Raw genomic sequence first — 24862 nt, 5'->3', positions numbered from 1 at the left:
CAATCACTCTTTCATGCTTTTCCCACTTTCCTCAAATATTTCACCTTCTCTTATTCCCTTCAAATCTCAACTGACAGGATCGAAGGGGGTGTAATAACAGAGAAGTTAGGATTTAACAAATGAGTATGACTGCTGAATCATTATATCGATATTTCTTTTTAGTCTCCAGGACTTAGAGCAGCTAAAAGGAAATACCTGAAATTGTGGAACTGTAACCCACACCAAACTTTGAAATTTGTTCTATAATTACTTGTCAAAATGTACTTTGAAATTTATTGCTTTATGGTATATATATATTTCACGATAAAAGTGTTAAAAAGAAAAAGTAAATAAAAGTATCAATCAAGGACCTTGCCTCACACGCCATAGGGAAAATAGAAACCCTCTTACCGCCACCACCAAAACAGCTCACTGGCCTGCATCTGTGGCCTCCTTTTCCTCCTTCCCTTCTGTTACCACTGAAGAAGTACCCCTCCATCTATCAATAGGTAGAGGGGTACTTCTTATCCATAATGCCCTGGACCCCATCTTCCCTCCTTGTCCAACCTCCACAATTGTCTCCCTGCCATCTTCAATATCTCTAAAGGTATCTCAAGTTGTACATGCCCCAAAAAGAGGTTCTTGATCCTCCCCCCTCAAACCCACTACTGTCTACCTGGCTCTCCAGCTGAAAACTGGCAGTCATCCTTAACATCTCTCTGCCTCTAGCCCCTCATTCACTCATCAAGGTCACCTCCACAATTATTTTCAGTCATTCTACATCACCCCTGCCGCCATCTTAGTTCAAGCCCTACCATCTTTTACCCAGACAACTGTGGTGGCCTCCAGATCAACATCTCTGAATCCACAGAATCCAACACTCCTGCTTCCTCCAATTTCTACTCAGCACAGAATAATAATTTAGAAACTCAAATTCAGCTGTGGCTGCCCACTGGACTTAGTACAAATCACCACTAAAAAATTTTTTTGGACTCAGGTCCTTCAACACATTGTTCCCTGTGCCTTAAAGAAGGTAGAGAACAACCTTAACCGTCCCTCCTCTCTAAATTAAGCCCCGCAAACTCTGCATTTTTTCTTTCTAGCCCTTAATACAGCTTGTAATGATATATTTATATGTGTGATCACTGAACTAATGTACTTCTTGCAAGAGACTGTATCTGTTTTTTTCCTCCACTCTATCTCCAGCAAACAACGGTACCAGGGACCAAGAAGTCACTAATGGACTGTCACCATCTTAGGCTTCAGCCCACTTGCATATACCCTCCCAATAAAGCTTCTTTGATCAAATTTTGGCCTCTTCTCTTCCCTCCCAGTTGAAAAACCTATCATTTTGGTATTGAAACCCAGAACCAGGAATGGAGACGAAATCTCCTTAGGAGGCAGGGAACCCACTTGTCTGACTTTAGCACCAACATAGGCAAATCATCTCAGGAGACTTAAAACCTCCAGACTGTCCCAATGCCAGAGAAGCTCTGAAACCCAGAGATGCCAGACTCTCCAAGAATGACAACCAGTTTCATCATATCATTCCTTTACCCTTTAATGACAAAGCCCTTTTTCAGCTTTGAAGCAATTAGAGAATTTCCACCCAGATACACCTCCTCATTTTGGGGCCCTATCTCTTAAAACTCTTAACCAGCTTTATTTGCCAAACCATCCAAACGATGATGAGTCAAGGTGTTGGCAAAAACATCAGTAATAGCCACTGCCCTGTGATGAAATGTAGGGACAGCTCTACACCACCACGAGGTGGAAGCTGATACAGAAAACAGACCTTGACCCTACAGCCTCCCAAGAAAGCTAAAAGGAGAAGGCTGGAATGTTAGACAGAACCCCTTCCCCCATGATGTGATCAATCCCTAGCAAATATTCCAAGAAACCTTCCCCCATCCATGATTTCCAGGAAACCCACCAAGCCCATCCCAATCGATGCCCTCTTGGCTTCCGGCAGCTGTAATCTTGAGATAAGCTCCCCTTACTCAGCACCTGCCCTCCGGCAGTTGCAACCCTGAATGACTATGGTAGTGTTTAAATTTTAAACCTCACCAATGAAAACCTGCCAACTCCCAACTTAGCCCCCTGCTTCCAAAACCAACAAATGGAAACCTGCCAACTTCCTGCTTCCAAGCTAGACAATGAAAATCCACCACCTCCCTTTCCCTACTTCCCATCGACCATCCTATATAAGCTGTACCCCTTTCCCTATTTGGTGCGGTAACCATCTTAGGCTTCAGCCCACTTGTGCATAACCTCCCAATAACCTCCTTGATTTAAAAAAGTCAGTGAATGATATCTCTGAATAAATGAGTGTCCAAATGCCAGAGGGATATATCTACTCAGACTCTTGACCCAGTGAGCCAAAAAGAAAGCAAACTACCACCCGAAACACCAGTTCTTCTTCCAGCTTTCCTGACTTCTGCCACAGCACCAACATCTGCTCTGATTCAAAAACACCAAGTCGTCTTTCCTTCCTCCTCCTCTATCAGCCCAACCATCTCCACACCCTGAAGATTTCACCCCAAAACATCTCTCACATTCATCACTTCTCTTCTAGAGTTCATGAAGGCATTTTATATAATATTCATTTCCAAGGGAAGGAATAGGAAGTAAAACAAAACAAAACCACAGCTGAAGTCTCTGGGGTACATGGAGAGGAGGTCATCAAACCTACTGGTCACTAATCTCACTCCATCCCATTCTCCCCACCCCAGGCTGTCAGTTTCCCAGCTCAAGGCTCCGCTCCTACACCTGCTGGACACAAAAACGTCCTGGGTTCCGTGCTGACTGATGAAAGTTCAAAGTTCTTAACATGATCATGAAGACTCTCTGAGACTTGATCACAACCTCCCTCTCTCCAAGTTTATTCTCTTGATTCCCCATTTACCTTAAGTCCCTATAAATCCCATTTCCCTACTGTTCAGTACCACTCACTGCTCATGATGACACCACCACCTGGAAGGCCTTTTCCCACCATCTTCTCCCAGCTTTAGAGGCCCAATCTTCTCCTCAAGATGGTCTCCCTGATGCCCCAGACAGAAGGAAGCCCTGGCTTTTGTGGTACCACAACACTTCATGCCTATATTATGGACCACATCTGCTTTGTAGCATGACTATTTGCACTTAGGGCTTTTAACTGCTACATGATTGTAAATTACTTGAGGGCAAGTAATTTTTGTGTAATCTTTGTGTCCACCAAAGATCTTGAATGGCAAGCCTTTCTAAACATCAAATTAAAATTAATCCAAATCTAACTCTGCTTTGTAAAATCAGTCACCCCAGGGTCAATCCTGAACTAAATGCATTTAAGAGGACCTGATGCCACAAAATTAGATCACCAAATAGGCCTCAGGGCCTAGGAACATGCTGCTCCTTCTGCTTAGAACACTTCTCCTTCAGGTCTCAGTTCAGGTGTCACCTACTCAGAGAGGTCCTCTCTGTTTACTCACTCTCAAGCACCCCTATCACTCTTTAGCACATCACCCTATAGTCTTCATAGCATTGAGCCTAATCAAAAAGCATATTTGGTTATAATCTTTTTAATCTTCTATCTCCCTAGGCTCTGTGAGGGCAGGGACTGCACCTGCCATGTTCACAATGTCAGACTAGTGCCTAGAACTATACCTAACACATAAAAGGAAAAATCAATGGCCAACGAGTAAATGAGAGAATGAGTGCATAAATGCACACCACACGTGAGTCACTGCATGACCCTGGATTACTGCATACCATAAACAGTGACCAAGGTCTCTAAAATACGACAATATACTTACTTGTCCAACCTTTGAAAGTTTAAGTTCTCTTAATGTATAGTCATGAGCAGCACTTTCTTTGACGTTTCTAACACGCATGACGCCATATTCCTTTAGAGCATATTCGTCAGGCCAATATTTGACACATTTACTCTGGAAGGGATCAGAGAAATGACAGTTAATTTCTATGAACTCAGAAATAAAAGCCTAAAGCATAGACTATTATTGAGCCATTAAAAAGGAATGAAGCACTGAGACATACCAGAACACGGATAACCTCAAAAACATGCCAAGTGAGGAAACCAGTTACAAAAGACCGTATATTTATGATTCCTTTACATGAAATGTTCAGAAAGAAAACTCCATAGAGACAGAAAATAAATTAGAGGTTCTCAGGAGGAACAAGAAGAAACTGCTTAATGGTAGGGTTTTATTTGGAAGTGAAGGAAATGTTTTGGTATTGGAACTAGTTAGAGGTGGTGGTTATACAACATTCTGAATGTATTATATTATGTGAATTTCACCTCAATAAATTAAAAGAAAGGAACAAAAAGCCTACACCAGCAAAAAAACAAAAGCTCTAGTCTTACTTAATGACCACTAACATAGACAACTGTCTATTTAACGTCTAACTGTTGGATTTTCAAAGAAAAAGAGAGAAGGGTTCAAATAAGAAAAGCAGATGCTTGAAGAGCCAGGGATAGGAGGGAAGAGAAAAGCAGCTTTTGCAGAGTTGTCCAATCCAAGTCACTTCTCAAAGGTGAGTCAGTAATTGTTTATCTTTAAAGAACTAAAGATGCAAAGAGAGGTACCAACCAGTAGGAGAGTACTATCTGGCAGTCACTGAGTTTTGGAATTCCAGATATCTGCCAGTCCTATAGGGAAGGCAAGCAAGGACTCTGGAGGTGGAGAGGCTGCCCAGCAAGCCAGACTGTCTGGTTCATTTCCGCACCAATGTAGGAGGACTACATGCCTTATCTAATCCAAGTGTGAACAACGCTATCACAGACAGGCAGCCTATGGGGTTTTGAACCAGCTGCTTTTTCTATATCCAGATCCATCTGATACCTACTAGACACGTCACCTTCCCTTAACTGGGTGCCTGGGACTGCCTAAGTCTGCAGCAGCTGCTGGCTTCAAGAATAGGCAGACTGAGAAAAATGGCACCAAGAAAATCTTCCTTGCTGCCAATGAGGAAGACATTTTGCTAAACAAGAGATGAGTTTGTATACATTTGGCAAGGTGTCCTGGGCAGAGAATGCTTTTATTGCCTTTTTTTCCTGGGGACAGTCATCTATAACCACTTCCTTTCCACAACTATCTTAATTTAAATATCTAAATTTACCTTATATTATTAGGAGGACAGAGAAATTTACAGTTATAAAAAGTGAAATAAGAAAGCAGCTGCAAACATCACAAAATTCAATGACTAATAGGAAATAAAAAACACGGTAAGCAGAAAGTTCATTAGAAGGATAAACAGATGATGCAAATTTTTTGCTTGGCATGATTAATGAGGCTCTGGATTCAACTTATCCCCTAATACTTTGCAGATACGAGTACCTCTTTGAAAGGTTTGAAATTTTTTATTTTCCCTAAATAAACATTTCTAATATTAACTATACTCACTGTTGCTACTGGCCATTCAATTCTGCAATCACTCCAGAGAAATCAATAGAGAAGAAAAAATTAGATCCCGACTCTCAAAAGAACATTCTAGCTGACTTTAAACCAGCTGCAAACTGTTGGAGCTCTCTTCCAATTTTCCAACTTCTCATGTAAACCTTGGCAAACTAATTCTAAAATGTGAGGGCTAACTTAAGAAGCAAAGAGGACCAGTGGCTTTTCTTCAATGTACTGAGGGTACAGAGAGCAAGAACAGGTTGTCAGAAAGGCCTGCTGAGAACACAAAAGTCCTTTGTACCATCCTCCCTGCAAAAACGAAGAGAAAGAATGGGAAAGTGGGCATAGACAGGAAGAGGTGGTAAGAAGTCCGGCCCGATAAATGTCTGTCCTATGAGTTTCTGAAAGCGCTTCTGAAAGGGATCACTATTGTTTCCTCTGAAATGACATGAGAACCTTCTTTTTAGTCACCAAATCCTCTGAAAATAAGCAGCCTCCTACAAACAGAGTCAGGCATCAACCAGGCCAGAGGGCTTCAGTTTTCTTTCCAATACTCTCCTGAAACAGGTAACACTGAGGCAGAAATAATGAAAATGTTTTAGTACGTCCATTAAATCAAAAATACCTAATGTTATTTTAGGGAACTGCTGGAGGAAAGCTTTGTTCACAATGACCAGAGTCGGCCTCAAAGGTATTCAGAAATGTGCCAACAAGGAGTACAATAACAAAAATCCTGTAAAATCCAATGGCCCTTCACAAATGATAGGAAAATTACATTAGGAGGGGCTAAAATCCCCAAACCATCAATCTGTCTTAGGTTAAACACAGAGATATGACTGCTAGATTCCATGTGATTCTTATATAAACCAGTTAAAGTATATCCAAAAAAGAACTTTGATTAGTACACACTCAGAAACAGAGCATTTGATCATATTAAAAACCCACATCGGGGCGGGCAACAGTGGCTCAGTGGCAGAGTTCTCACCTGCCATGCCAGAGTCCCAGGTTCAATTCCTGGTGCCTGCCCAAGTAAAAAAAAACAAAACATGTGGACCTGGACCACCCAAAAAACAAAACAAACAAACACAATAACCCCACATGGATAGGCTTGCTTTGGGATAACACACATGGACTTCTGTACACTCAAGGAGATTTGTCTACTTCTCATTTCAAAGCAAGTCATGTGGGGTATGTGGTAGGTGCCACATGTGACAATTTAAAACACTGAAGTGTTATGAAGGTGTGGGCAGAGGGGGTACTACTCATACACTGCTGGGGGAGTGCAGACTGAGGCAGCCACTCTGGAAGGCAGTAGGGTAGAATTCATTAAAATTTGCACATGCGTGCCCTAAGACCTGGCAATACTTTTTCTTGACATCTAGTGTTGAGAAACACCACATGCACACAAGGGAAAGAACAAGACTGTTTTCTTTGGCACTGTTTGTAAGAGCAAAGGGAAACCTAAATGTCCATCAAGGGCAAAAAAGTTAAATAATTAGGGTACATCGATGCCATGGAATACTATGCAGTTGTCAAAAGGAGTGACATAAGCCAATACCCAGGCATGAAACAGACAGGAAAATATGGTGAAGGAAAAAATCAGTCAAAAGAATCAGATCCATAAATGACATATGTAATAGAATTAGCAGACAAGGACATTAGAATGTTTATTATAAATAAACTCCACATGTTCAAAAGATATAGGACTCAGATATAGACCCTCTCATCTATGGACATTTGATCTTTGATAAGGCAGTCAAGCCAACTCACCTGGGACAGAACAGTCTCTTCAATAAATGGTGCCTAGAGAACTGGATATCCATATGTAAAAGAATGAAAGAGGACCCGTATCTCACACCCTATACAAAAGTTAACTCAAAATGGATCAAAGATCTAAACATTAGGTCTAAGACCATAAAACAGTCAGAGGAAAATGTAGGGAGATATCTTATGAAACTTACAACTGGAGGCGGTTTTATGGACCTTAAACCTAAAGCAAGAGCACTGAAGAAAGAAAGAAATAAATGGGAGCTCCTCAAAATTAAACACTTTTGTGCATCAAAGAACTTCATCAAGAAAGTAGAAAGACAGCCTACACAATGGGAGACAATATTTGGAAATGACATATCAGATAAAGGTCTAGTATCCAGAATTTATAAAGAGATTGTTCAACTCAACAACAAAAAGACAGCCAACCCAATTACAAAATGGGAAAAAGACTCGAACAGTCACCTCTCAGAAGAGGAAATACAAATGGCCAAAAGGCACATGAAGAGATGCTCAATGTCCCTGGCCATTAGAGAAATGCAAATCAAAACCACAATGAGATATCATCTCACACCCACCAGAATGGCCATTATCAACAAAACAGAAAATGACAAGTGCTGGAGAGGATGCAGAGAAAGAGGCACACTTATCCACTGTTGGTGGGAATGTCAAATGGTGCAACCATTGTGGAAGGCAGTTTGGCAGTTCCTCAAAAAACTGAATATAGAATTGCCATACGACCCAGCAATACCATTGCTAGGTATCTACTCAAAGGACTTAAGGGCAAAGACACAAATGGACATTTGCACACCAATGTTTATAGCAGCGTTATTTACAATTGCAAAGAGATGGAAACAGCCAAAATGTCCATCAACAGACGAGTGGCTAAACAAACTGTGGTATATACATACTATGGAATATTATGCAGCTTTAAGACAGGATAAACTTATGAAGCATGTAATAACATGGATGGACCTAGAGAACATTATGCTGAGTGAGTCTAGCCAAAAACTAAAAGACAAATACTGTATGGTCCCACTGATGTGAACCAACATTCGAGAATAAACTTGGAATATGCCATTGGTAACAGAGACCATCAGGAGTTAGAAACAGGGTAAGATATTGGGTAATTGGAGCTGAAGGAATACAGACTGTGCAACAGGACTAGATACAAAAACTCAAAAATGGACAGCACAATAATACCTAATTGTAATGTAATTATGTTAAAACACTGAATGAAGCTGCATCTGAGCTATAGTTTTTTGTTTGTTTGTTTGTTTGTTTGGGTTTTTTGGTTTTTTTTCTTTTTTATATAATTTTTCTATTTTTTATTTTTATTATTATTTTTATTTTTTCTCTATATCATCATTCTATATCTTTTTCTTTGTTTTGCTAGTTCTTTTCCTAAATCGATGCAAATGTACTAAGAAATGATGATCATACATCTATGTGATGATATTAAGAATTACTGATTGCATATGTAGAATGGAATGATTTCTAAATGTTGTGTTAGTTAATTTTTTTTTAATTAATAATAAAAAAAAGATATAGGAAAGGGTGCATGGGTGGCTCGGTGGTAGAATGCTCACCACCCATGTAGGAGACCTGGCTTCAAGTCCCGAACCATGCACCAATCCCCCCCTTCCCAGCCACCAAAAAAAAAAAAAAAAAGATATAGGAAGGTATACAAGTGTTAAAGTGAGTCATAGAAAAAAAGGCACAAATAAAACTTCTAGAGATGTAAAAATATGTCAATAGTGAAAAATATACTGTGTAGGACTAACAACAGATTACACACTGCGAAAAATAATACAAAGTTAAAGATAGCAAAAAGAAACCATCTAAAATTAAATACAAAAGGGGAAAAAAAGACTGAAAAAAAGAAAACGATACCTCAGTGAACTGTGGAACAACCTTTTAAGCCTAATATATGTGTAAATGGGGTCCTGGGATTGGATAGAGGATGGGGAACATATTTGAAGTAATAATGACTGAAAATTATCTGAATCTCATGATAGAGGGAGAAGGGCTGGGGGCACATATGAAATCAAAAGGAAAGACAGACAATAAAGACTAGATAGTATAATCTACAAATGTCTAAAGTGTACAATGCTGGTAATTAAACGTACAAACTAAAATATGTTTTTGCGTGAGGAAGAACAAAGGAATGTCAGTATTGCAGGGAGTTGAAAATAGATGGTCATCTATATTTTAAAACTTCAACTTCTGTGTGAAAATGTTTATTTAGTGCAACATTCATATTTTGACTAATGCATTTCCTAATTTAATTTGTATGGTCAGTTTAACTGAACATCGTTAAGTACAAGGAATCTTGAATAGGGCATGAGATTTTGCTGGTTTGTCCAGATTAGTGGGATGCCCTGATAAATCCCAGAGTGATTTGGACAGTGAATAAAAAAGTATTTGCAAATTTCCCTTGGGGGAATGGGGAGAAAGGGGGAAATATTAGACTTTCCCATTTGGAGAATTCTTGATACTCTCGCAAGCACAGGGGACAACCAAATAAATAGGCCAAGGCCTTGATCTTGTGGTTTGCCCCTATGAAACTTACCTGGCAAATGAGAGGCTAAGCCTACTTAAAATTAGGCCTAGCAGTCACCCCCAGAGAACCTCTTTAGCTGCTCAAATGTGGTCTCTCTCTCTAAACTGACATGGCAAGTGAACTTACTCCCCTCCCCCTCTATGTGGGACATGACTCTCAGGGGTGTAAACCTCCCTGGCAACATGGGACAGAATTCCTGGATGAGCTGGGACTCAGTATAAAGGGACTGAGAAAACCTTCTCAACTAAAAGGGGTAAGGGAGAAATGAGAAAAAATAAAGTGTCAGTGGCTGAGACATTTCAAACAGAGTTGAGAGGTTATCCTGGATATTATTCTTATACATTATACAGCTATCCCCTTTTTAGTTTATAGTGTATTGGAGTGGCTAGAGAGAAGTACCTGAAACTATAGAGCTGTGTTCTGTAGTCATGTTTCTTGAAGATGACTGTATAATGATATAGCTTTTGCAATATGACTGTGTGATTGTGAAAACCTTGTGTCTGACGCTCCTTTTGTCTAGGGTATGGGCAGATGAGTAAAAAATATGGATAAAAAAATAAACAAATAGTAGGGGGAACAAAGGTTAAAACAAACTGGATAGACTGAAATATTAGTGGTCAATGAGATGGAGGGGTGTGGGTTTGGTATGTATGAGTTTTCTCTTTTTTCTTTCTTTTGCTGGAGAGATACAAACGTTCAAAAAGATGATCATGGTGGGGCATACACAACTATGTGATGATACTGTGAACCATTGGTTGTATACCATGTATAGACTGTATGTCAAGAATGTTTGTATGTTTGTTAAGGTTTGATAATAAAAATATTTTTTTTAATCTTCTGAATCTGAAGAAAACTATAGATTCACAGAATTTAAAAGCTCAATGAGCCCCAAGTAAAAGAAAACACTACCCAAACAAAACATAATAAAATTTCTTCTACTCTTTTTTTTCATCAAAGGATTGGTTAGAATAAACTTAATCTGTTTATGTAGTTCCTACCATGGCTAACCTGACATGTCCAATACTTTAAAAACATTTTACCATATAAGAAGAGTGATGTATTATACCTTTCCCCTCTCCACTTCTTTCGTTGTCATTACAATCACTCGAGAGTTCTCCTGGAACACCATCCGCCAGAAGTCATTTACCGTGTTCTGCAGGCAGCCTTGGGTGGCAATGTAACTCTTTTTGGGCTTTGAATTGTTGCACTTGGTTTCAAATTCAGGCTAGAATTTTAGCAAGAAAAATCCTTCAAACATTTGAAAGCCATGATTTAAAATACAAAAATAGGTTAGTGATATATGGTCAGAAAAGAATGTGAAAAACAAAGTTTACCATTATAATATTTGCATTGATATAATCTGAAACAGGCTCGTTGGGATCACCATCATGAAGGACAACCCTGGTATGATCAACTGGAAAAGAGAGAGAAACTACAGTCACCAAAGTACTCAATGCAAAAGGTGCAAACACAAATCACTCAATTCTCATCCTAGCCCAAGCCCTAGTGAATTTTCATTGAGGTCCACACACAAATTTAATCCCTGATTAAACAATAATTTAAACAGCATAACTGCCCCATAATGCTTTCTTTAAGAATAAAGAAAAACACCAAATAGGACTGCAGTTTAATTAATAGTATTGTACCAATGTCAATTCCTTGGCTTTGATAATGTACTAAGATTGTATAAGATGTTAGCCTTGGGGGAAGCTGAGTGAAGGGTACACAGGAATTCTCTGTACTATTTTTGCAACTTATGAGTCTAAAAACTAAAATATCTCTCAACAAAATAACTTTTTTAGAAAAAGAAAAGTGATGCACAGATGAAATGACATGATGAGATTTGCTTCAAAATATTCTGGGAAGAAGGGGAAATGGATCAAAGTATAAATGCAACAAGACTGAGCACAGATTGATAATCATTGACAATGAGTGACAGGTATACAGGGGTTCTTTAAACAATTCTACTTTTGAATATTTTGAACATTTCCATAATAAAACGTTTTTAAAAACAGAAGCAGAATGTAACTCAGTATCTGTAGCAGTTTGAAAGATATGCCTGCAAAGTCTTTGATACTTCTCCACTGGAGAGGTAGAATTCAGTTTTCCTTCCCATGAGAGTGGTCTGGACTTAGTGAATATAATAGAAGTCACTTCAAAGATTAGGTTATGAAAAGACTACAGCTTCTGTCTCAGGTGTGCCTACCAGCTCTCTTACTTCTGTTGGATCCTTGCTCTAGGGAAGCCAGCTGCCATTGTCATGCAGCAGCAGCCCATGTAGTGAGGAACTGAGCCCTGCCAACAGCCACATGCATGAACTTGGAACTGAATGCTTCCAGGGCAGAGCCACCAAAGAAATGCAGCCATAGCCAAGTCCTTGATTGCAATCTTGTAAGAAACCCGTAGTCACAGCTAAGCTGCTCCCAGATGCCTGACCCATGGAATTTGTGAAATAATAACTGTTTGTGGTTTTAAGCTGCTAAATTTTGGGGTAACTTGATTCCCAGCAATAGATAACTAATACAATACCTAGTAAACAAGCAATTGAAAAGATAAGATTCTGATAGTGTCAACTGACTAAATTCTGCACAAAAGAACATGATGGGTAAAAAAAATCTGAGCAACAAGTTTTACAATGGGAATTAGTAATATAGTTGTGTGTCTTAATAGAATAATGTTATTTTACCTCAGACTCCCTATCTTAAAACAAATTAGTTATTATTAAGAGGAGCTATTTCAGATCTTTGGGGGGAGAGGAGAGCAGTATCTTATTTAGGCACTGCATGCAATCGTTCCCTCCATCTTTTCCTAATCGTTATATTTTACTAATGAGTATCATTAAACCTCCTGAGCAGAAGTGAACACTTAGACATAAAAAGGAAGAGGCATCCTGAAGGTCATCAGTACCAAGCTGTGGCTCAAATTGCTTTTCGACAAATTCCTGGTTGCCTTCTCAATGTATTGTAAATGTCTCTGCTTTCTCCCATATTCACCAACATACATTACAAATATACATATAGAAGTGACATACATGCCGTATATACACACATATATATAAATGCAGAAAGAGAAAAACTATGCTACACACACATAAACAGACATACACACACTCACACTCAGGGTGGGGTTACGATATTTGACAAAATGGCTCTGACCTGATCAGGCATTAGAGTAATGCTCTCCACATGCACCCCAAAAATGAAGTTTTTGAACAGAGAATTACATCTGCATGTATGTATAACTTATGCATGCACTGCCATCAGTCTGTATGCTGGATTAAATTTAGTTTTCTTGAACAAAAGAATGTCAATACTGCGGGGTGTTGAAAATAAATGGTAATTAATATTTAAAATTTTAACTTATGTGTGAGACTAAAGCAAAAAATGTTTACTTGGTACAAAATTCATATTTTGACTAGTGCAGTTCCTAATATAACTTATATGGACAGCTTAATTGAACACCATAAGTACATGGAACCTTGAATAGAGCAAAAGATTTTGTAGGTTTGTCCAGAGTGATGCCCCAATAAATCCCAGAGTGATTTAAACAGTGAGTAAAAAAGTATTAGCAAAGTCCCCAAGGGGAAAATTCAACTTCCCCAAGGGGAGAATTCTTGATATTCTCACAAGCAGTGTGGACAACTAAAGCAATAGGCTGAGTCCCCAATCTTGGGGTTTGTTCATATGAAACTTAACCCCACAAAGGATAGGTCAAGCCTATATAAAATTAAGCCTAAGAGTCACCCCCAAGAGAACCTCTTTTGTTGCTCAGATGTGGCCTCTCTCTCCAGCCAACACAACAAGCAAACTTACCACCCTCCCCCTCTTTATGTGGGACATGACTCCCAGGGGTGTGGACCTTCCTGGCAATGCAGAATAGAAATCTGAGAATAAGCTGGGATTGAGCATCAAGGGACTGAGAAAACATTCTCGACCAAAATGGGAAAGAGCAAAATGAGACAAAATAAAGTGTCAGTGGCTGAGAGAGTCCAAACGGAGTCAAGAGGTCATCCTGGAAATTCTTTTTATGCATTAAATAGATATCACCTTGTTAGTCAAGATGTAATGGAGAGGCTGGAGGGAACTGCCTGAAAATGTAGAGTTGTGTTCCAGTAGCCATGTTTCTTAAAGATGATTGTATGATGATACAGCTTTCACAATGTGACTGTGTGACTGTGAAAACCTTGATTCTGATGCTCCTTTTGTCTAACTTATCAACAGACGAGTAAAACATACATAATAAAGATAAATAATAGGGGGAACGAATGTTAAAATAAACTTAGTAGATTGAAATGCTAGTGATCAATGAAAGGGAGGGGTAAGGGGTATGTATGAATTTCTTTCTGTTGTCTTTTTATTTCTTTTTCTGAATTGATGCAAATGTTCTAAGAAATGATCATGATGATAAATATGTAATTATGTGATGATATGAATTACTGATCATATATGTCAAATGGAATGATCATATGTTAAGAATGTTTGCGTTTGTTGTTATATTTTTTAAAAATTAAAAAATTAATAATAATAATAATAACTAATAGCAACCCAGCTTGAACTGCAGATTGCTTGGGATTATTTTACTCAAATTCCTGATATTTTTCATGAATTAAATTGTAAATCTTATTTGTCTCTTTTAAAAAAAAATGTGGAGAGTGCTATTTTGTCCTTCCATAAAAAGCAGAAAAACAAGAAAAAAAATTGTCTTCTCTCTTTTTTTAGATAAAAGATAATAATAAAGACAAGTTCTAAATATTTCTTCCCTTCCCCCTAGTGGCTTGCCTGGCACAGGGCACTTTGGAGACCCCTCCATTCAAGCATAGTGGTAAAAACAGCGACTTTGGGGGCCCCAAGCTAGTTCTCCACTTATTAGCTCTGAGACCTTGCTAAAATGGCCCATAAACTGGAGATACTAAGAAAGCCTGCTGCATGTGGATTTGGTATAGATGAAATAAGATGGGAAGTTAGGCCCAGAGACAGCCCACAGGAGAGATGAGTTACGACTAGTGTTTACTGCCATTTCTAGAACCCTCATCCAAGGCCTACATCCTTCCAGACCTCTTTTCCCTACTGGTTCCACCTGAGCTCTGCCGAGCAGCATTTGGGTTTTAAAGAAGGTACACTTCATGAATGTTTACAAGGTCCTCTTCAGAGCAAAGCGTAGGTATGCACCCTCCTCTCCAGTAACATGAGCTCAGGGCATCAGAGAGTGAGCAGTGGAAAGAGCATTTAACAAGTGCTTGTCTGCTTCCCATGTGAGGGAACTGAGTCACAAAAAGGAAGGACACCTTGCCCTAGACCGGTGAGTCACCTAGCACTGAAAAGGGACACAAGCCTGGGACCTGTAATGCTCATGGCCTAACGCTAGGAGACTTCAGGCCTAGAGATTATTACTCTTAGGCAGATAGAAAATTCATTAAGAGAAGGAAACAAACACAAAGCCCCCTGTAACGAGTATCACAGGAACTCAGGGAACGAGGTCATCAATTCCCACCAAGCTGATTATCTTGGAAAATGCTCATAAATAAAAGAACTAAGTCCTCTGAACTGCTGAGAAGGGCATAAGCCCCAGAAGAAGTTATGGGAACATTACTGAACAGAATATTGATACTTACAAGGCAGGATGTTTTTATATCTATTTTTGTTTTTATTTTCTTGCCTCTGACCCTCTTTTCGGCTGTAGAGAAGTTTGCACTCCTGTTGCTGTAGTGTCTAGGAGGAAACAAAAGTAAATATCATACATAAAAATCTTTTTTAAAAGGCCCTGGATCAGCACTCCTGCTTTAAGGAATTTATCCCAAGAAATGTTCAGAGTTGTGCAAAATCTACAAAAGTGTTCATTTTAATTTTGCATCAACAGTGGCAAAAACATTAGTAACAACAAAAATGTCCAACTGGAAAGGGCTGCCTGAATAAAACCATCATTCAACAAGACAAAGGAACATTTTGCAGACATTTAAAAAGACGTGCTACTCAACAAATATTTCTTCCAGCCTGCAGTGTTTTGGAGCAGCTAGAAAGAATGACCTGAAATAGTGGAATGGTAATCATAACAAACTCTGAAATCTGTTCTGTAACTACGTGAAGTGTACCTTGAAAATTATTGCATTTTCTTTCTTTTATATATATGTCATATTAACAATTAAAAAATAAAATACATGACTAGTTGAAAATGTAGGGAAAAAAGATGTGCTAAAATAGTTATTGTCTTGGAAAGATGATTAGACTGGGTGTTACGTGAAAAAAAAAGGTAAAAAAAAAATCTCAAACAGTATATAATGTCTGGTGTAAACCATATGCTTGCATTCACCTTTGTGTGTAAGAAACAGCAGGAGGATATACACACAAAAATTAATGCCAATTGTTTTTTCCAAGGGTAGTGAGAATATGAAAGACTTTTCTTCGTTTGAATTATCTAATTTTCTTTTCTTCTAAATTTTCTACAGTAAATAGGATACTTCCAAGACAAACATTTTTAAGGTAACAGTTTATTAAGCATGAAAGATGCCTGCTCATTCAAGATGGTGGAGTTAGATGCTTCAGGGCTCTGTCCCATGACAGAAACTCTGAAAAACCAGCAAAAGTAGAAACATCTTTCTTTAAACTCCAGAAAACAGTTACAGGACTGCAGTAGCAGGGTGACCACTGAATCAAGAAAAAGCCACTTAAAAGCAGTTAGTTTTCGTGGTACCCTGACTGTCTCCCACCCCCTCACTGACTCAGTGTGGATTGGCCCAGGTTCCCAGTACAAGTCTCTGTCCTGGTACTGGAGAGACCAGAGTGACCTTTATGCACATTCTGAAACCTTGTATGTCTTGCAAAATCTTTGGTATTGACCTGAGGGACTTGCTGTTCCAGAACTTGCACTATTTGTGGAGGCAGCTCACAGAATTCACCTTCAGAATGCTGCAGGAGAGCAGGCAACTCATGCTGCCTGGGGCTCTGCCTGGGACTGTGAGGAAACTATTTCCTAGGGAAGAGAAGGCATGTGATCTGTTTAAAGAGGCACTTTCTAGGGCCACAGGCATAAGCCCAAAATGAGATGCATGCACAGAAAGGACCAGGGAGGTCCCTATACTTTGGCCTAGAGAGCTATCTTCTAAACTCACTGTATAGTGAAGCCTTAGGAGAACACTTACACAGATCAGTCTACAAAGACTGGGAAATGGTTTTCCTCTTTTTTTGCTACTTCTTTTTTGTTGTTGCTTTTGTTAGCTCCTGGCATTCAAGGAAATTCTGATAACATGGATATAAGCTTAACAACAGATATCTCAAAGTCTAAATTCAACTGATAGCACATTAAAATATCAAAATGTCCAGCTTTCAACAAGATTGCAAAATGTACAAAGAAACAAGAAGTAATGGCCAAGACAAAGGAGAAGATTAAAGCTTGGAAACCATTAATGAGGAAGATCATACCTGGGACATTTTAGACAAGATTTTTTTTAAATGGTTCTAAATATGCTCAAAGAGCCAAAGGAAAATATGGACCAAGAACTAAAGGAGATCAGGAAAACAACAGATGAACACAAAGAGTCTCAACAGAGAGATCGAAATTATGAAAAGAACCAAACAGAGCTGATGACCACAATAACAGACATTTAAAATTCCCAAGAAGGGCTCAACAGCAGATTGGAGCTGGCAGAAGAAACAACCAATGGACTTGAAGATGACAACTGAAATCATCCAATCTGAGTAGTAAGAAGGAAGAGAGAATGAAGAAAAGTGAACAGAGTCTGAGGAACCTGTGGGATACTATCAAGCTTACCAATATATGCATTGTGGGAATCTCAGAAGAAGAAAGTAGCAGAGAGCATATTCAAGGAAATATGGGTGAAAACATCCCAGATGTAATGAAAGACATGAATATATACATCCAAATCGCACAACAAACTCCAAACAAGATAAACCCAAATAGACCCACATTGTACCAGGTTATAATCTAACTGTAGAATATCAAAGATAGAATTCTGACAGCTGCAAGAGAGAAGCTATGTGTCACATGCAAGCGAGCCTCAGTAAGATTAAGTCCTGACTTTCATTAGAAACCATGTGGCAAGAAGGCAGGGGAAAGACATAGTTAAAGTGCAGAAAGCAAAAAATTGCCGACCAAGAACTCTGTATCTGGCAAAACTGCCCTTCAAAATTGAAAGAGGGATTAACACATACCCAGATAACAAAAGCCAAGGAACTTCATCAATACTAGACTGCCCTACAAAAGGTGCTGAAGAGAATTCTTCAGATTGAAAGAAAAAAACAACAGATTATAGATCAAAGCTGTGTGAAGAAACAAAGAATTTAGGTAAACAAAGAATTTAGGTAAGGGGTGTGATGGTTGAGTTCTGGTGTCAACTTGGCCGTGTGATGATGCCCAGCTGTCTGGTCAGGCAAGCACTGGGCTGACCGTTGCTGCAAGGATATTTTGTGGCTGGTTGATAAACCAGAAGGCTGGTGTATAAAATCATCAGTCAGTTGATCGCAGCTGTGGTTGATCACATCTATCAACTAAAGGCGGTTTCTCCCACAAATAAGATCCAATCAGTTGAAGACTATTTAAAAAGAAGAGAGATTTTTTTACTGTTACTTCAGCCAGTGAGCCTCTCTTGTGAAGTCTGTCGAGACCATTCATCGGAGCTGCCAGCTTCACAGCCTGCCCTACGCATTTTGACTCTTCCATTCCCAAGGTTGCATGAGACACTTCTATAAATCTCATATTTACAGGTATCTCGTGTCGGTTGTGTTTATCCACCGAACCCTAACTAATACAATGGGGTAAATACAAATGCCAATACTGTTGTATTGGGTTTCCAACTCCACTTTTTACTTCCTATAGACTAAACTGTAAAAGCATTAAATGTAAAGGAAAATCAGTGGTTTTGGACTCATAATGCATAAACATGCAATTGGGACAAGAACTACATAAAGGTAGGGGAAGAAAGAAGTGTAAGAAAACAGTTTGTGTACACTATTGAAGTTAAGTTGATACCAAAATAAACAAAATTGTTATAGTTTTAGGATATTAAATTTAAGCCTCACTTAACTACAAGAAAATATCGGAGAATATGTAAGCTCATGGAGCAGAAATTAGAATACAGGTTGCTAGGAGTAGGAGGAGTTTGGGGGAATAGGGAGTTAATGCATAATGGGAGTGGGGTTTCTGTTGGGGGAGATGGGAAAGTTTTCATAACGGAAGATGAGGGTACGCAATATTGTGAACGTGGTTATGGTGGGAAAGTTAATGTATGTATGTTTCCACAATTAAAAAAGAAAGGAAGAGCAACTAAACAGACAATCACAATTAAAATGTACCACATGATCTTGGATGGAGAATCTAAGAAGGAAGGGGAAAAGGCTCAAAGGAGCATATTGGAACATAATGAAAAATTAGGGGTAAAGTTTGTAAGTTTTATATTAACGCTAAATTTCTTGAATGATAACTGCACTTAAGGTAGTTACATAAGTGAATGTCCTTGTTTTTAGAACATGTCCATGACAGTCTAACATGTTCAAGGAACATGACGTATACAACCTATACTCAAGTGCTCAGAAAATGGGTTGATAAATAGATATATAAGTACATGAGAAGGAAGAGAGAGAGAAGGAAGGAGGGAGTAAGGAGGGACAGAGGGAAAGAAAAATGGCAAATGTGGCAAAATGTTAAAATTGGTGGATCTGGGTATCTAGAGGGGAAGGTTATGTTGGAACTCTCTGTATGGGGTACTTATTAAATTTGTAAATGTCTTTTAAATTTGAAAGTTTTTCAGAATAAAAAGTTAAAAAAAAAAAAAGAATGAAAGCCAATGAGCACTGGTGCAGAGAATATGTATACAAACGTTAGATGTGAACCATTATCCTGAGGCTTTTATGACGTGCCTGCTTGTACCATTCATTTATTCAGAGCAAGCCAAAAGTCGGTTCTCAAATTTGGACAATGGAAGGCAGTAAAGGAGTTTTTGGTGCCAATGGATTGTAAGCATACAAGGCTCTAGAGCTTTACACCAAAATCCACATTAGGGCCATAGGCAGCCAGCCTATGTCTACACAGACACCCACTCCCTAAACAAACCTGAGAAGATTAAACATATTCAAGGAGGACTGGAACCAAAGAGTGAGGAAGAGAAAGCTTAGGCTCCTGAACCAAGCAATCAAGAAGGGCATCTCTGCAGGGAAAGGAGATGAGGCGCACGATCAGAGAAAGGACAGAGACAAAAACAGGCAGCCCCAGGCAGGGCTCGTCCCAAAGGAAGAATAACAATACAGAGGGACAACCTGCAGAATCAGGCAGAAAAGTAGACAAGTCAGGCTGAAGGATAGTCAAGGGGTACGTTTCATTTTCAAAAGTATAAAAAGCATCTCTTTCATGCATTATTAGTCTCAGACAAGTATTACATTGAATAAATAATGGATAATCATAAATAAGCAAATCAAGACAACGAAAGGCAATCTGAAAAGAAAAAAAGATAATATATGTGTGTATACATACATATACATATACACAATGCCAAAATGGTTATCTCTTAAAGATTTCTACAGTAAGTCAATATTTCACAATACAGCAGCCCTGCTATATTTCAATTTCATTTATATGAATTTCACAGACAGGTATAAAAGTAAGGATTTTAAATTGGATTTGATGCTCAATTTCAAAATGCAATATTCAGCCTTGACACATAACTCATAACAAAAGTGTTTAGCTAGCTGAAACCTGGAACAATAATAAAATACAATTTATATATAACTGACAATTAAACAGTCATTCAAGCTAAAAAGTAATCTTAGAGTTGGCGTCTTAGATCTGGCATTTACTTTGAACTGTGAGTCAGTCCTACTGAGGAATATTGCTATGCTAGAAAGAGAGTCCATTCTTGATTTTTAGATAGGTAATATGACAATCAAAAAGGAAATTCAAACGTGATGATGGAGTTATATAGAGAAAGTAGGGTTTACCAATATGATTGCTGAATCACTGTATTGATATTTCTTTTAGTCTCCAGTATCTTAGAGCAGCTAGAAGTAAAAAATCTAAAATTACTGAAGTGTAACCCAAACGAAACTCTGAAATCTGTTCTACAACTAATTGTTGCAATGTGCTTTGAAATTTATTGCTTTTTTGTATGTTATTTATCACACAAAAAAGCATTTACCATGTGCTTGCTTTGCCTAGCACAGATATACAGAATAAATACAAAAGAGAATTAAAAAAAAAAAAGTTCAAACACTATGACTTGAATCAATCACTTAAAAATTGACAAGGTGAACAGAAACAACAATAAAAATTCTCCACTGGGGATGGGGGGTGGTGGTGCAGGGTGGCGGGGAGTTGCTAGGAAATAATTCATTCTTGATTTAAAACAAACTTGGCACTAAAGGCTTCAAACTTTCACTTATGAATCAAACTTCAAGTAATGCTTCACTTGTGGAGGGCAGGCACATGGCCAGAGTAATCTCTATAAAAGGCAAATCTGATCCAGTCCTTTTCCTGCTTAATCACTCTCCAGTGGCTCTCTCTGACTTAAAGTTCAACTCACACAGGCCATCTCATCTGTGAGCTAGTTCAGGCCTGCCTCTAACTTCAGCCCCTTCTGCTTCCCTTCAGGTTGTGGAATAGAGTAGTAAAGAGAACAAAGCTGGAGCCAGGAAGATCTGGGTTTGAACTCCAGCCTGCCCTTTATTGGCCATGTAACCTTGGTCAAGTTACTTACTGAGGTCTGTGGCTTAGTTTCTTCAAATGTAAAACCAGATAACCAAAATACCTACCCCATAAGGTTGCTGTAAGGATTAAATGAGATCGCAGGGCCTGGAATACAACTAAGCATAAGGTAGATGCTGGCTACTACCATGAAATTATTACTGTCACGTGAACCCTGCACTCCCGCTACTCAAAGGATGGTTTGCTGAGCAGCAGCCTCAGCAGCAGCAGCAACTGGAAGCCCCTTAAAACGCAGACTCAGGTCCTGCCCCAAATATATACAATCAGAAGCTCCATTTTAACAAGATGCCCCAAGTGATTCAAATGCACATTAAAGTTTGAGAAACACTCTTTATATTTCAGACATGCTAAAATATACAGAAGGGTGAGTCTTGAGTTCACCAGATTTCTTCATGCCTTCAATGCTGTTATATGTGCTATTTCCTCTGCCTAGAATTCTCTTTCCTTGTCTAGTGAATCTAGTGAATTTTAGATTCACCTAGTGAATCTAAAATTTTTTTATTCTTTAAGACTCATTTCAAACACTTCCTCTTCTGGGAAGTTTCCCCTGGCCCTCTCAGCAAAAGAAAGAACATCCTTCTTTGTGCCACAAAGGGCTTAGCCCCACTGTCAGCAACACTTCCCTCAATGAGTACACTTGTCACACTGAATAATTGTGTCTTCATGAGTCTGTCTTCCCTGATAGTCTGTGAATCGCTCAAGAGCAGGGGTCGCCTTGCCACACTAGCAGCCCATCCAGCAGTGAGCATGTACCTGGCACTCAAAATGTGTTTGCTGAAGGTGTTAATAACAGGATGGCATACGGGATCTCTGAATTTTATATATTTTATGAATATATTTCTGTAAACCTACAACTTCTCTAGCAAAAAAATTAATAAAAAATAAAAATGCATTAAAAATACATGTGCACAAAGATCAAATGAGGAGGTGATGGAGAGAAGTAGGAGACACACAAACCAGAGATCATCACCAGTGCTACTCTCAGCACTTAAAGGTCCCACACTTAGAATCCAATTCTGACACCATTAACCCAGATTTCAAAATAAAGAAAAAATGTTTTATGCAAAATACCAGAACAGTATTTTCCAATCTTCAGTCTTTTTAAAAGCACCTCCAGGATACTTTGCCATCTCTACACAAACAGCTGCTATATCACTTATTTTTTTAACTCACCTCCTCTTTTTTCCCTTTATAAGATGTATTTCAAGAGGAAACTTCATATTACCAGCACAAAGGAAAACCAGTATCACCAGCATATACAGTAGGTAACCAGAAAAAGAATATAATGAAGCAAATTATCCAGTTCTACCTAGATACTGTTTAACGCCTGAGACTTCTTGTAAAAAGCAGAGACTCGCAAGCGTTAGAGGTAGATGTCAAAGGCACATCAGTACCGTACAGATACTCCCTGAGACCATGTCAAAAGGACTAAATAAGGATTAAAAGCAGAAAACCATTCCCATCTGCTAATTCTGTCATTTACTATAATGGGTACCACCCAAAGCAGATGCTTGGCCAGCATACAATCAGAGCTCCAGGCCAGGGACATCCTCATTAGCACCCAGAGCATCTGACAACTCCATCCACTCAGATCTACAGGCGCTTCCCTTAGCCTACACAGAATTCCCAATCGCCTCTGCTGTGAGGACAAAAAAAGCCTTTAAGTCCAGAGATTTCCACAAAGTACAGGCCCCAAGCCCCTGCATCTCAAGCACAGTCAGGTGCTAACTGCCGGCAACTGGCAGCTGTTGTGGGTTAATAATAACTAACGGTGCAGCCCTCCTCCAGCTCCTTCCTTAGTGCCCATCAGTCCATTCCCGAATGTGCCTGGAGCACGAGTTACCTAATCACACTTCATTTCACACAAGAGAAGGTTGACATTCACCTAGAGTCAGACAGAAAATTAAAAAAGCAACCAGAAGTTGTGACTTTCCATGCTGCCTGCAGAGGCTCCCCAACTGCAGCCAAGACAATCAACTATTGGCTAAGGGGCACTTCTTAACCAGCAGAAGAGACAGAGAGCATCCCCAACCCCTACCCTCAAGGGGATTACAATCCTGTCATGGATTCCTCTCACTAGCAAATCTTGGGGGCCAAAAAGTTACTAAAGATCTATCAAGCTGAAAGTCACTGTGTCTCCGTCATTCTCCACCAGACCTTGGCAGGAACACTAACAATAAGACTTGAGAGCAAAAGAGACAACACAAAGCTGGGCCAGAGGCTGCAAGATAACCAGTTTTCCTGAGTACCACAGCCTAAGTGTATGTACTAAACCATGAACCTTCAAAAGTACCAGAGGGTGGTTGACCAAGATGGAGGCATAGACGTTCCAGGGTATCGTTCCCCTACAGAATCTTTGAACAATTAGCAAAGAGCCATTTACCTTAGAACTCTGGAAAACAGTTAAAAGGTTGTAGTAACTTGGGAAATGCCAAATCAATTAAATGAAGCTTTAAAAAATTGGTGGGAGAAGCTCCTGGCACACTTGTTGCCTTCTGCACTCACCCACTCCCTGGTATGGAGTGAAGCCACAGCCTGTGCTCCGGTGGTGGTTTCCTGGCCCTACTCCAGAAGGAATAGAGTAACCCAAAGACTAAACTAAAAAATTCCTCTATGGTTCACCCTCCCAGAGCTTTCTCTGTAGGAAGAAGCTTGAGGACAGCTAAAGCAGTATAAGAAACTATTAAGTTAAAGCATTCTGGAGTAAAGGATTACCTGTTTTAAGTCATTATAATAGAGCACTTAGAAGGAGGAGGAAATGTACTTATAGGAATTAGAGGGGGCAATAAAATAGATCAATGAAACAACCACATTTAAAACTTCTGTGCATTAAAGGCCGTCATACTGAAAGTAAAAAGACAACCTACAGAATGGGAGAAAATATTTAGAAACATATTCCATGAAGGTTTACTATTTAGAATATATAAAGAAATCCTACAACTTAACAACAAAAAGACTTAATTAGAAAATGGACAAAAGATTCGAATAGTCATTTCTCCAAAGATCATATACAGTGACCAATAAGCACATGAAAAGATGTTCAACATCATTAGCCATTAGGGAAATGTGAATCAAAAGCACTATAAGATACCATTTGATACCCACTAGAAAGGCTTCTATTTTAAAAACAGAAAATAAGTTTTGGAGAGGATATGGAGAAATAGGAACACTTGTCCACTGTTCATGGGAATGTAAAATGGTGTAGCCACTGTAGAAACAGTTTGGCGGTTCCTCTGAAAATTAAGTATAGAATCACTATATGACCCAGCAATTCCGTTTTTAGATATACAACCAACCGAATTGAAAGCAGGGACTCAAACAGATATTTGCATACCGAGTTCATGGCAGCACTATTCACAACTGCCAGAAGATGGAAGCAACCCAATAACAGAAGGATAGTTAAACAAAATGTAGTATATACACATGATGGAATATTATTCAGCCGTAAAGAGAA

The 24862-nt window shown here is 39.0% G+C and overlaps 1 protein-coding gene across 2 annotated transcripts in view; it reads right to left on the bottom strand.

The window, feature by feature from the left end:
- PTPN11 (protein tyrosine phosphatase non-receptor type 11) overlaps positions 1–24862 on the bottom strand; it is a 117348-nt gene that overhangs the window by 28366 nt on the left and 64120 nt on the right. For both annotated transcript variants that reach the window (XM_077159891.1, XM_077159892.1), the window contains exons 7-10: positions 15314–15410; positions 11037–11116; positions 10769–10927; positions 3771–3902 (exon numbers count right to left, since the gene is read on the bottom strand). In XM_077159891.1, the coding sequence (XP_077016006.1) occupies positions 3771–3902; positions 10769–10927; positions 11037–11116; positions 15314–15410 (468 nt within the window). The remainder of the gene's footprint in view (positions 1–3770; positions 3903–10768; positions 10928–11036; positions 11117–15313; positions 15411–24862) is intronic.

This window comes from Tamandua tetradactyla, chromosome 5 (genome assembly GCF_023851605.1).
Source record: "Tamandua tetradactyla isolate mTamTet1 chromosome 5, mTamTet1.pri, whole genome shotgun sequence".
Classification (NCBI taxonomy): Eukaryota; Metazoa; Chordata; class Mammalia; order Pilosa; family Myrmecophagidae; genus Tamandua; species Tamandua tetradactyla.
Note: the sequence above shows the minus strand (reverse complement) of the source record. Positions and strands in the feature narration are given on the sequence as shown.